The following is a 12,677-nucleotide window of genomic DNA, read 5'->3' as shown; positions in this document are numbered from 1 at the left end:
CATCCAAACTTAGAAGCAGAGAAGGCTTCCCAGATCTATTCATCAATTCTATCAGATTGATAGCTTTCCTAGTGTTGTCTCCCGCCTGACGGCCTAAAATGAATCCCACTTGATCATTATTAATCATAGAGATAAGGATTGGGTTTAAACGGTTTGCCATTACTTTTGTGATAATTTTTAAATCCGAATTAAGTAAAGATATAGGCCGGAAGTTCTGTGGAAGTTGTGGATCCTTGCCTTCTTTAGGGATCATAGTAATTAGGGAATTCAGAAATGAGTTAGGTGCTACATTCCCCTTCATAAGTGCATTTGCTAGTTTAGTCAAATAAGGGACCAGAGTGGATTGAAGTTTTTTATAGTAAGAATATGGTAGGCCATCTGGACCAGGGGCCTTTGTGGAAGGAAGATGTTTTATGACCTCTGTGATTTCTTCATCCGTTATAGGGGCATTAAGTAATTTAATGTTTACTTCAGTTAGAGAGGGCATATTTAATTGATCTAGAAACGCATCTATTTTAGATAGATGTGTAGAAAGATTGGGATATTTTGGTAGGTTATAGAGAGTCTTATAATAGTCTGTAAAAATTTGTGCCACCTTTCGTGGGTGATAATGAACAGTTCCGTGGGTATCTTTCATAGAGTATATGGTATGGTTGGAAGATTTTGGGTTTAATTTGCGGGCAAGAATAGTATGTGGCTTATTGCCTCTTTCATAGAAAAGTTGTCTCGTCCATCTCAGGCTTTTCTCCAATTGTGTACATTGAAGGGTTTGTATTTCTTGTTTGAGGGTTTGTACTGTAGAGTAATGTGTCTGGGTTGGGTTAGATTTATATAATTTTTGGGCCGAGTCTAAATCTGAGTAGAGCTTAGAAAGTCTTGAGGAAGACATTCTTTTACGCTTAGTGGCCTCTGATATAAACATACCCCTGATGAAAGCCTTGTGTGCCTCCCATACCATCCCATAAGAGGGACCTGATTCAGTGTTAACTGTGAAATAAGATTGCAATTCATCTGCAAGCCTAGATAGGATCTTTTTGTCTTGTAATAGAGTTTCATTTAATCTCCAGAAAATCGGTTTGCGAGTATGGGAGAGTAAGTCAATTTCTGTGATGACTGCTTGGTGATCTGACCATGCTATTGGAAGTATTTCAGCTCCCTTCAGTGATGACAGAAGACTGGATGTTGAGAAAAAATAGTCAAGGCGAGAGTGAGATGCGTGTGGGGGAGAAAAGAAGGTGTACTCAATAGAGGTAGGGTTAGAGATCCTCCATAAATCAAGCAATTTATATTGTCTCATAAGGATTCTAAATTTGCGGGAATTGCGATCGTGAGTAGCCGTTGTAATGGTACTGGGGGGGACATATCGATCTTTAAGGTTAGAGAACGCCAGGTTAAAATCCCCTCCCAACAATAAACTACCCTTTGTATTTTTGAATAGTTTCTTAAGAAATAAAGTAAGGAAAGATAACTGATTGTTGTTGGGGACGTAGACATTAGCCAATGTGATTTCCTTACCCGCCAGTGATCCCTGTAGTATTAGGTAGTGACCTTTGGGATCAGAAATAGTTTTAGAGATTTGTAAGGGGAAACCCTTTTTATATATGATTGCTACTCCTGCCTTTTTTGTAGGGCCAGCGGCCAAACACACCTCAGAATATAATCTGTTATATAAACGTATATTGTCAGTTTTGCGGAAGTGAGTTTCCTGAAGAAAAGCTAAATCAATATCCAGCCTCTTCATATCTCGAAATAGTGAAAATCTCTTCTGAGGTGTGTTTAGGCCTTTAGTATTTAGTGTCAAGAATTTAACCATTTTTGAGGTGTAGATGAAGTGGTGTAGATATTTGGTGAACAGACCATGTAAGGCTCATATGCAATATAGAGAGAGAAAAGAAAAGAACAAAAATAGAAAAACAATAGAGAGAAAAAAGGTATAACCGTGTTTAAAGGTATAACAATATATACTGTATTAAAGGTAACATATTGTAGTATAATGTATCGGTCGTCTGAGGACAAGCCATATATAAACCAATGGCTAGGCATATGGGCAGCATAAAACTGCTGCCTAGATGGAAATCGTCCTAGATTGGCCGGCTGCCGTAGCAACCAGACAATTCGAAGGAGGATCTCCCTGAGGTGCATACCGAGTCCCAAGAATAAAAACATTAGAATGAACATAGAAATGAACATGTCATAAACCATCGGTGGATACCGAGATAGGCTCCATCCCGCCGCTCTTATGCATAAATCCCAGAAATACGAGAGGGGCGGAAGGGGGGAATTACGCTATATATCAGGGTGTGGTTGAAAATATTTCTCTGCTAGGCCAGCTTGAGATCACAAAAATATACATTCCAAGATTATTATGGAGAACTATAGCGTTGTGAGGATATAATCAAGCAGGGTGATCATCCATGTCTTCTGTTCTGTCTGAGAACGTGAGGCTCCTCAGCGGTTGTTTAGTCCATTCAGAGATGTGTCGGATTTTCCTCGGTGGTGAGGAGGTTATCGCAGGGCGAATGAGGGATGCGGAAGTAGGTGGAAGTTTGAGGCCTAGTTGTTTTAGGAACATGGGAGCATCATCCACATCAGATAGTGTTAGGATAAGGCCTTGTTTGTTAACAATTAGGCGAAAGGGGAAGCCCCATTTATATAAAATGCCGGCATCCCTAAGTAACTGCGTAACTGGTCTAAGAATCCTGCGTTTTGTTAAAGTTATTAGAGACAAGTCATTGTAGATAGCAATATCTTCTCCCTTAAATGGAATGTTTGATGTGTTCCGCAATGCATTAAAAAGAGCATCCTTTGCCTCAAAATAGTGCAGCCTAGCGATAATGTCTTTAGGTGACTTAGAACCTGGTTTCCTTTCCCCTAAAGATCTGTGTGCTCTGTCAATTCTCCACATCTCATCTGGCAATTCTGGAACAATAGTATGGAACAGTTCTTTCAGATAGGAAACAATCTGATCATTCTTAAGAGACATAGAGACCCCTTTAATGCGCACGTTTTGTCTCCTTTCCCTGTTTTCCATATCTTCTTGGGCTAAACGCATTGATTTTATATCAGATTGTATAAGTTGTTGATCTTCTGCTAAGTTAGCCTGTTTTATAGCAATTGCTTCAACCCTTTCTTCCAAGGCCTGTGTGCGCTCCCCCAGCCCTGCCATGTCAGCACGTATTTCCCCCACTGCAGCCATGATAACTTTTTGCAGAGAGTCTTGCAAGCTGTGGTAGTGCTTGTCCAGAGACAGTTCTAATAGCGCTGCAGTTAGTGGCTGTGTAGCGTGGTTATCACTTGCCTGGTCAGAGGAAGAGGCGTCTGGCTGCGCTGTATGATCGGCGCCATCTTGGCTGGGGGAGGGACGGAGGAATTTGTCCATAGTGCCCGGTGGGGACGAAGATTTGGGGCCCCCTTTAGTCGCCATTCCGGTCAGGGGGGTGTGCGGAGGTTGTTCCCAGCAAAACCGCCGGTTTCTGTTGTTCCTGGGGCGGAGGAGGCGGCTGTGAAGAGCGGCGGTGAGCGGAGCGTATCTCCTATGCGGCCATCTTGGGTGGTTCGCGCATGCGCCCTAAAAATGTGAGTTTTATTTACAGTCGTATATTTTATTTTAAAACTATAATGGCTGAAAACTGAGAAATTATGACATTATTCAATTTCTTTCTTATTATTTCTGATAAAATGCATATAAAATAATTCTTAGCAAAAAAGTTCCTCCCAAAGAAAGCCAAATTTGAGGCAAAAAAAAAATAATGTATAGATTATTTCTGTGTGATAAGTAGTGATAAAGTTATTGGCGAATGAATGGGAGGAGTGCTGAAAGGTTGCTCTGGTTCATAAGGGGAAAACCCCCTGACTTAAAGAACAACTATCAAAGAAACTGTTCTTCTGTAAACCCCACATACCTATATGTTTTTTAGCCAGCAACAATAGAAAGCTTTTCAGAAGTCTCTGATGACAGCCTGTGTAAAAAAAATACATTCCTTATTTACCAGCTGTTTGTAACAATTTGTGTCAGCATCAGGCTAGAGGTTAGAGCTATATCATGTGGCTAGGTTCCACTTCTCTGTCACTATTCACAGAGGAATGATTTACCGTTTGTTTCTGCCCCACCTGCTTTCTCACAGATATGAGAACAGCTGAGGGATTCTTAGATACCAAGAAGGATCTGAAAAGAAGGACCTGTACTCTTTCCTTACTTGGATGCTCCCCCCATTCAGAATGAGCTATTCCTGGCTGTAAACTGTTTACTCTAGACTGTGAAGCAGAGAGAGAGAGAGAGAGAGGAACACATAGAGCTGCAGCTGAAGAGTTATTTACACACATTTGAAGCTATATTTCTGCTTTCTATTATTCTGAACAGATTCCAGTCACAATATTAGAGCCAGTGGAGATTGTTTCTGTATGCTGGATGTGCTGGGCACAGTCCTCCATAGTAATGCCCACAGTGAAAACTGTTCTCAGTAAATGTCATTTTCTTCACATAAGACATGAAAAGATGAAGAAAAAAAAAAAGCCTTTGAATTGCTGGAAATATATGTGGCATTTAGAATTTTAGTTAACTTTGTTGTCCTTTAACCTCCTTGGCGGTAATCCCGAGCTAGGATCGGGGCAGAAAACCGCAGCTAAGAGCGGTAATCCCGACCTCTGCTCGGGGTAGCTGGCGGAGGCTGTGCGCAGAGTATAGCATGCAGCGGAAACGTTTCTACATACCTCCCAGGGATTCCCGACGTCGGCTGTCCTTCTTCTTCTCCTCCGGTGCTCTGCTTCCTGCTGGAGAGATCGCTGGCTGTCGTCATGATGACATCCAGCAATTCACTTTAGAGCTGCAGCGCCACCCAGAGCATGGAGGCATAACTGCAGCGCTGGAGCCAGGGAGGGGAGTAATTGTAAAACTGCTGCAGATCTCCCTGGCAGCAGGATTTTTTTCCAGGTTTTAGGGCCCTTTTCCACTGCAAAAGGCAACTACAAACACATGCGTTTTGCGTTTGCATTTTTCCCAAATTTGATGTGCGTTTTTTATGCGTTTGCGTTTTCCGTTTTTCTAATTGGCAAGTGGCAAGTGTTGTCTTGAAAATAGATACTAGTGGTTAAATCAATACAAAACGCAAAAACACGTTTCTAAGCGTTTTTCATGCGTTCCTATACTTTACATTGAAGCGCAAAACTCATCATAATCGCACAGACATGCATTTGCGTTTTTTAAAAAATCGAAACGCAGCTGTGGAAAAGGCCACCCAGGATTATTATTTTAAACAGGCTGCACTTCAGAATCAGCAAACGCATGCATTTTGCGTTTTTGGCAAAAAAGCAGCTAGTGGAAAAGGGCCCTAAGGGTCAAAAAGGGTGCAAAAAACTTCATCATGACTATAGTCACGTCTATATCTAACTATTATGCCTTATTCGAAGTTATATTGGGTACTTTTCCCACGCAGCCAGTAGTGAGATGCTGCTGCCAGTTGGACCCGCGCTGATGAGCTTTCCAGCATGATGCTGTATTGCTGCGTGACAGGCAGGCAGTCAGGGTGACACCGAGTGCCAAGAAATGCCAGGAAGGAATTTTTGTGAAGTCCAAGAAGTCTGCTGCTGCCCCACCCTGTCTAATTACTACTGTGTGCGCTGAGGAGAGCTCCGTAATCCTTCCCCACTGGAGGGACACAGCGTCTCTGTGAGTGAGAGCTGTGTACACCCTCCACACACACACCAACGCCCACTACACACACTGACACCCTCCCGCCTCCTGCTGGCCCTGCCCAGTGCACCAACCTGCAGGTGGAAGACCGCAAACACAATCAGCAATTATAGCTCAGGCCAGTAGTAAAGCAAAATGACTGAACAATCTCAAGTTCTAATTTGATCTCCCACCTGCGTCGGCTGGCTGCTACGGCAGAGCAGCTATTTGATAAACACAGAATGTTAACAATATGTCTGCTTTCACGAAAGCAGGAAGTAGACACACGGCAGATTTATTGCAGGATTTGTATCAGCTGTAACAAAGAATTGTTTTCCTTTAAAGGTTAGTATGTTGTTGTTGCTTATATTTTAGAGCAGAGATGAAGTTTTGAGTTCAGGTCCACTTTAATGTGTATAGACAAAGCTCACAACTGTTTGAGATGAGAAAGAGAGATCTTTAAGACACGCCCCTTTTACACCTCTAACCACGCCCCCACCACACCCCTCGCCATTCATACCACAAAAGATTTAGAAGCCAAAGACGTAGTTTTATCGATTTTAAAAATGCAAAGAAAAATGGTTTTTAAAGAGTAACTGTTAGCCCCCAAAGTGAAATTTAAATCTCTACAGCAATGTTTTATTTAGTATTAAAGTGATCCAAAGTGGCTTCCCAGTGACTTCCAGCGCAGCCACGCAGAGCCATGTGAGAGAGATGCACGGTGGCGGCTGCTCTGCCGTGGCTGCGCTGGAAGTGCTGCCGCTCTCTCTCCCTGTCAGAGCGGTCAGCTGTTTGTGGTGCGAATAGATCGGCACCTGGTCCTGGGGGGGAGAGGGGGGAGAGGGGGGTCGGGCAGACATAGGCATGCTCTGCATGCTCATCAGTATCAGATATGCGGCTTTGCGTCATTAGCTTGGGCAAAAGGCTACATAGTAACATAATTATATTGATTTTTAAGTTCTGCATTGGCTTTTTGGATCACTTTAATACTAAATAAAACATTGCTGTAGAGATTTAGATTTCACTTTGGGGGCTAACAGTTACTCTTTAAACTCAGAAAAAAAATGTTATTTGTATTTTTTTTCGATTTTCTCAAAAACTACAAAGTCTTTTTGAACAATTATTTTTTTAACTTGTATCTACTATTCTCCTTAACATATGTAGCAATTTTGATAGCAATAGGATGTATGAGGGCTTTGCTATTCACCGACAAAGTCAACACAAAATTACGCGTAATGTGTCATTACGAATGCCAGCAATTACATACGAAATTAACTATGCTTTTCCCTGAAATTTTGCAATACGCGTAATTTCCGCTCATTCTGCTCATCACTAGCTTTTTATTTTACCTTTTATTGTGTATAATATGACTTTTAATAATCAGCACTCTCCACTCTCCTTCCAGGATTTGTTTCTTGTTTCAACATCGATGCCAAACGACCACAAGTGTTTCGGGGCCCGGAGGAAGCGCAGTTTGGCTACAGCGTTCTCCAGCATGAGGCCGATGGTCAAAAATGGTAAGTTGGTCTTCTGTGTCCTCAGTAACTGTATGTGTTATACCGTGCTATGGCCTTAAAGGACCTCTGTCACGAAAATCTTAAAATTTTAAATACATGTTAGCATATACAAACAAGAAGTACATTTCTTCCGAGGTTAAATGAGCCATAAATTACTTTTCTCCTAAGTTGCTGTTACTTACAGTAAGTAGTAGAAATGTGATCTTACCGACAGATTTTGGACTAGCCCATCTTCTCATAGGGGGTTCTAAGGGTTTTCTTTATTTTTAAAAGCACTTAGTGAATGGCAGTTGCTCTATTCAACTGCCAAAGAAGTGTACAGTGAGCAGGGAGGCTGTCCAGCATCATTGTATAAATCTTTTTCAGGGAATGTCTTTGTAAAGAATAAAGGCCAGGCTGAGACTCCCCTATGGAAACATGGACTAGCCCAAAACCTGTCAGTAACCTCCCATCTGGCCGGCGCTTCCGCACCATCCCATCCAAGACTACCAGGCGCAGGAACTCCTTCTTCCCACAGGCTGTTCTGTTGCTGAACAACACAGACCCCTGACTTTCCACCTCCTAGTCTGCAACCAGCATGACTGCCTCTGGTGCGGCTATTCCACTTCTCCTCTGCATCCCTACTCACACTGCCTTTCTTCAGCAGTACTCTCCGCCTTCTCTTCTGCACTTTCCGCCTCTCTTTGCAACTCTGACACTAATACCACTCCGAATGTTATCGTACTGTTTATGCTGCTAGCCTGTTTATCTGTAGTTGTTAATGTACTGTATTGTTAAGTGTTGTCAGTATATGTACTGTAGCCGTGTATGTAACATGTACAAGTGTTGCTGTTGTACTTTGCCTAAGCCATGTGTACCACAAGCAATTCCGAGTACGGCTCCACCGTACTTGGCGAATAAATCCTTCTTGTATCTTGTATCTAATGTCGGATTTCTACTACCTACTGTGAGTGACAGCAACATAGGAGAAAAGTCATTTATGGCTCATTTTACTTTGGAAGAAATGTACTTCTTATTTGTATGTGTTTTAAATTGTAAGATTTTCACGACAGTTCCTCGTTAAAGGGAAGGTTCACGGACATGTTTAAAAAAAATAAAAATACTAATACACTTACCTGGGACTTCCTCCAGCCCGTGGCAAGCAGGACGTGCCCTCGACGCCGCTCCGGAGACTCCCGGTCTTCTCCGGTGGCGCACCCGACCTGGCCAGGCCGGCTTCCTCGTCGGGCTTCTCCTTGCGCTCCAACGTGCGTCTCACGCGGTCGCGCTGACGTCATCGGACATTCTCCAGGCTGTACTGCGCAGGCGCAGAACTACGATTTTTGCCGCGATTTTGCTATGCAGTGCATAGCATAGTAAAATCGCGATCGCAAACGTCGGGAAATCGCCGGGAAATGTTTCACTTTTGCTGAATCGCAATCGCTAGCGTTTAGCGCGAATGCTAGCGATTGCTAGTGGAAAAGGGCAGTGGCAGTGTTCAGACCCCTTGCTGTTGGTAAAGCAATATAAACATGTTAGTCACTCCTTGACCCTGAAATCAGAGTGCAGCCGGACAAGCGATTGTCAGCGAGTCGTGACATTGCTCTGCAGATGGGAGTAAGAACGCCCGCATCACTATGACTCACCTCTCTCTGCCGCTCTGTTTATGTCATTTAGCTCGACTCCCTTTTCATGTGCTGTTCCTGTGCTCTGGCCAGCCTCCCATAAAACTAATCCTCTCTTAATGGTTTCAACTTTCTAGTATCTCCCGCATATTCTCGTGGGAGAGATCTCTGCGCTCCTGAGTTCCCAGCTCTGCAAACCTGCTGCACCCACAACTAGGGAGCTCTCCATCTCCTGATGAATGTTCTATTTCTCTATATCACAGTGGTGTAGTGGTTAGCGCTCTCGCCTTAAATGTTGGTAACTATTGGGGAGTGTGGGAGGTAAGAGGTTAATTTAGAATGTAAAAACAGGTCTTTGCATTTAAAACAAAATGCTTTTAGATGTAGTTTTACTATTTGGCCACAAGATGGCCTCAGTCTTTTTTTTACACGTCCTGTAAGCGAAATATGTATGCTTACAGGAAGTGTACTGAGGATGGGAAACTTTTATTTATTAGAACTAGCTGATTGCCCGGCGTTGCCCGGGTATGTATTTGGCTGGTGTTGGCTCCGCCTACTTTTTCTAACCCTAACACACAATTGCTCACTGACCAAGTTTGTGAGCTTTGCGGTCTTTAGTATCAATAATCTGCATTGAACTGAAACAAATCTGATTGTGTGTGTGGCTCCACCCCCTTTTCTGAATTTGAACCCCAGTCACCCAATAACCAACTGTACCAGGTTTGAGGCCTGTGCCATTAACAGTTCAAGAATGGTAGCAATTAAATATTCCCCTTGAAAAGCAACAAGTGAAGTTTGATTCACTTTTGTAGGCTCCACCCACTTTTCTGAATATTAATCCCAGTCACCCAGTGACCAACTGTGCAAAGTTTAAAAATCCTGCCATTAACAGAATGGCTGCATGGTACATTTTCCCAGTGAAATTTGTATTTGTCTCCACCCACTGATGACCCGGCGTTGCCCGGGTATGTATTTGATTGTGTTGGCTCCTCCCACTTTCTAACCCTAATACACAAACACTCAATGACCAAGTTTGTGAGCTTTGGAGTCCTTGGCATCAATAATTTGTATATTCCCATAGAAATTAAACAAATCAGATAGGCTGTTTGTCGCTCCACCCCTCTCCAGCATTTGAACCCCAGTCACCCAATGACCAACTGTAGCAGGTTTGAGGCATCTGCTATTAACAGTGTAAAAATGGCAGCAATTTAAATATTCCACTTGAAAATCAACAGGTGAATTTTGATTGGCTATTATAGGCTCCACCCACTTCCCTGAATATCTCAGTCACTCAGTGACCATCTGGGCAAAGATTGGGAACCCTGAAATAAACAGTGTAAGAAGGCCTGCAGTTTACACTTTCCCAGTGAAATTTGTTTTTGGCTCCGCCTACTTTTTGTAACCTGGACACAAAGTCACTACTCAATGCCCAAGTTTGTGAGTTTTGGGGTCCTTGGCATCAATAATTTGTATTTTCCCATGAAATGAAACAAATCTGATTCACTGTTTGTGGCTCTGTCCCCTTTTCTGAATTTGAACCCCAGTGATCCAATGACCAACTGTACCAGGTTTGAGGCTTGTGCCATTAACAGTGCAAGAATGGCAGCAATTTTAATATTCTCCTTGAAAAGCGACATGTGATTTTTGACATTTTTAGGCTCCACCCACTTTTCTGATTATTAATCCCAGTCACCCAGTAACCAGCTATGCTAAGTTTGAGAACCCTGCCATTAACAGTGAAGAAGGGCTGCAGTTTACAATTTCCCAGAAAAATCTGTTTTTAACTCCACCCACTTTTTGTAACCTTGACACACAGTCACTACTCAATGACCAAGTTTGTGAGCTTTTGGGTTCCTGGCATCAAAATTGTGCTAATGGAAGCAGTTTATCCAGCAAAGAAATCTGGCTGTTTTTGGCTCCGCCCCTTTACTGAATTTGAACCCCAAACACTTAACGACTGACTGTAGCAGGTTTGAGGCCTCTGCTATTAACAGTGTGAGAATGGCTGCAGTTTCAATATTCCCCTTGAAAATCAATAGGTGAATTTTGATTGGCTGCTGTAGGCTCCACCTACTTTTCCGAATATTAATCCTAGTCACCTAGTGACCAACTGTGTGAAGTTTGAGAGAACCCTGCCATTAACAGTGTAAGAAAAGCTGCAGTTTACATTTCCCCATGTAAAAAGTTAGTTGTTTTTGGCTCTGCCCACTATTTCTAATTTTGACATACAGTCAATGACCATGTTTATGAGCTTTGGGGTCTTTGGCATCAATAAGTTGCATTTTACCATTGAAATTAAACAAATCTGATTGGCTGTTTTTGGCCCGCTCCCTTCAGAATTTAAATTTCAGTCTCCCAGTGACTGACTGTAGCAGATGTTAGGCCTCTGCCATTAAGAGTGCATGAATGGCAGCAAAGTAAATATTCCCCTTGAAAATCAAAAGGTGAATTTTGATTGGCTGCTGTAGGCTCCACCCACTTTTCTGAATATTAGTCACAGTCACCCAGTGGCCAACTGTGTCATGTTTGAGAACCCTGGCAATAACAGAATGGCTGAAATCAATCTAACAAATCTGATTGGCTGTTTGTGGTTCCACCCCTTTAGTGAATTTGGATCCCAGTCACCCAGTGACTGACTGTATCAGGTTTGAGGCCTCTGCCACTAACAGTGTGAGAATGGTAGCAATGGGAATATTCCCATTGAAAATTAATAAGTACATTTTGATTGGCTGCTGTAGGCTCCACCCACATTTCTGAATATTCATCCCAGTCACCCAGTGGCCAATTGTGTAAAGTTTGGGAACCCTGCAATGTAAAAAATGAAAGTTGTTGGCACCGGCCACTTTTTCTAACCTTGACATACAGTCACTCAATTATCAAGTTTATCAGCTTTGGGGTCCTTGGTATCAATACTTTGTATATTCCCATTGAAAAATAAACAAATCTGGCTGTTTGTGGCTCCGCCCCCTTCCTGAATTTGGACCCTAGTCACCCAGTGACCAACTGTACCAGGTTTGAGGCATCTGCTTTTACCAGTATAAGAGAATGTTAGCAGATGAAATATTCCCTTTGAAAATCAAAAGGGGAATTTTTTATTGGCTGTTGTAGGCTCCACCCACCATCCAAAATCTTAATCTGTGACCCAATGACCAACTGTGCAAAGTTTGAGAACCCTGCCATTAACGGTGTAAGAATGGCTGCCGTTTATATTTTCCCAGTAAAAGTTGTTTTGGCTCCGCCCGCTTTTTGTAACCTTGACACACAGTCACTCAATGACCAAGTTTGTGAGCTGTCAGGTTCTAGGCATCAAAAATGTGTGAATGGAAGCAGTTTATCCACCAAGGAAATCTGATTGGCTGTATGTGGCCCCGCCCCTTTAGTGAACTTTGACCCCAGTCACCCAATGACCGACTGTAGCAAGTTTGAAGCCTCTGCCATTAAAAGTGTAAGAATAGCAGCAGTTTAAATATTCCCCTTGAAAATCAATAGGTGAATTTTGATTGGCTGTTGTAGGCTCCACCCACTTTCTTGAATCTTAATCTCATTCACCCAGTGACCAACTGTGGCAAGTTTGAGAACCCTGCGATTAACAGTCTAAGAATGGCTGCAGTTTACATTTTCCCATTTAAAATGAACGGCTGAAATTTGATTGGCTGTTTTATGCTCCGCCCACTTTTCCTGGATTTGTAACCTCGGTCACCAAGTGACCAACTGTGCAAAGTGTGGGGACTGTGGCTCGAATTACTGTGAAAATGACAGCCTTTTACATTTTTTCCATTGACTTGAATGGGTGGAATCTGATTTGCTGTTTGTAGCTCCGCCCAGGTGTGCAGGGGGGCCGCGAGACCCCCAGAACATATCATCCCAGGTAGTAAGGGATCTGTATAC

General features: G+C 42.8%; 1 protein-coding gene across 3 annotated transcripts in view; it reads left to right on the top strand.

The window, feature by feature from the left end:
• Positions 1 to 12,677, top strand: part of ITGA10 (integrin subunit alpha 10) — a 174,722-nt gene that overhangs the window by 34,326 nt on the left and 127,719 nt on the right. For 2 of the 3 annotated variants that reach the window (XM_068252234.1, XM_068252233.1), the window contains exon 2: positions 7,074 to 7,185. In XM_068252234.1, coding sequence (XP_068108335.1) covers positions 7,074 to 7,185 — 112 coding nt within the window. Of the gene's footprint in view, positions 1 to 7,073; positions 7,186 to 10,900; positions 10,936 to 12,677 lie in introns of those variants that run through there. The other variant, XM_068252235.1, reaches the window with a different exon arrangement.

The sequence above is a fragment of the Hyperolius riggenbachi genome, chromosome 9 (assembly GCF_040937935.1).
Source record: "Hyperolius riggenbachi isolate aHypRig1 chromosome 9, aHypRig1.pri, whole genome shotgun sequence".
NCBI classification, from domain to species: domain Eukaryota; kingdom Metazoa; phylum Chordata; class Amphibia; order Anura; family Hyperoliidae; genus Hyperolius; species Hyperolius riggenbachi.
Note: the sequence above shows the minus strand (reverse complement) of the source record. Positions and strands in the feature narration are given on the sequence as shown.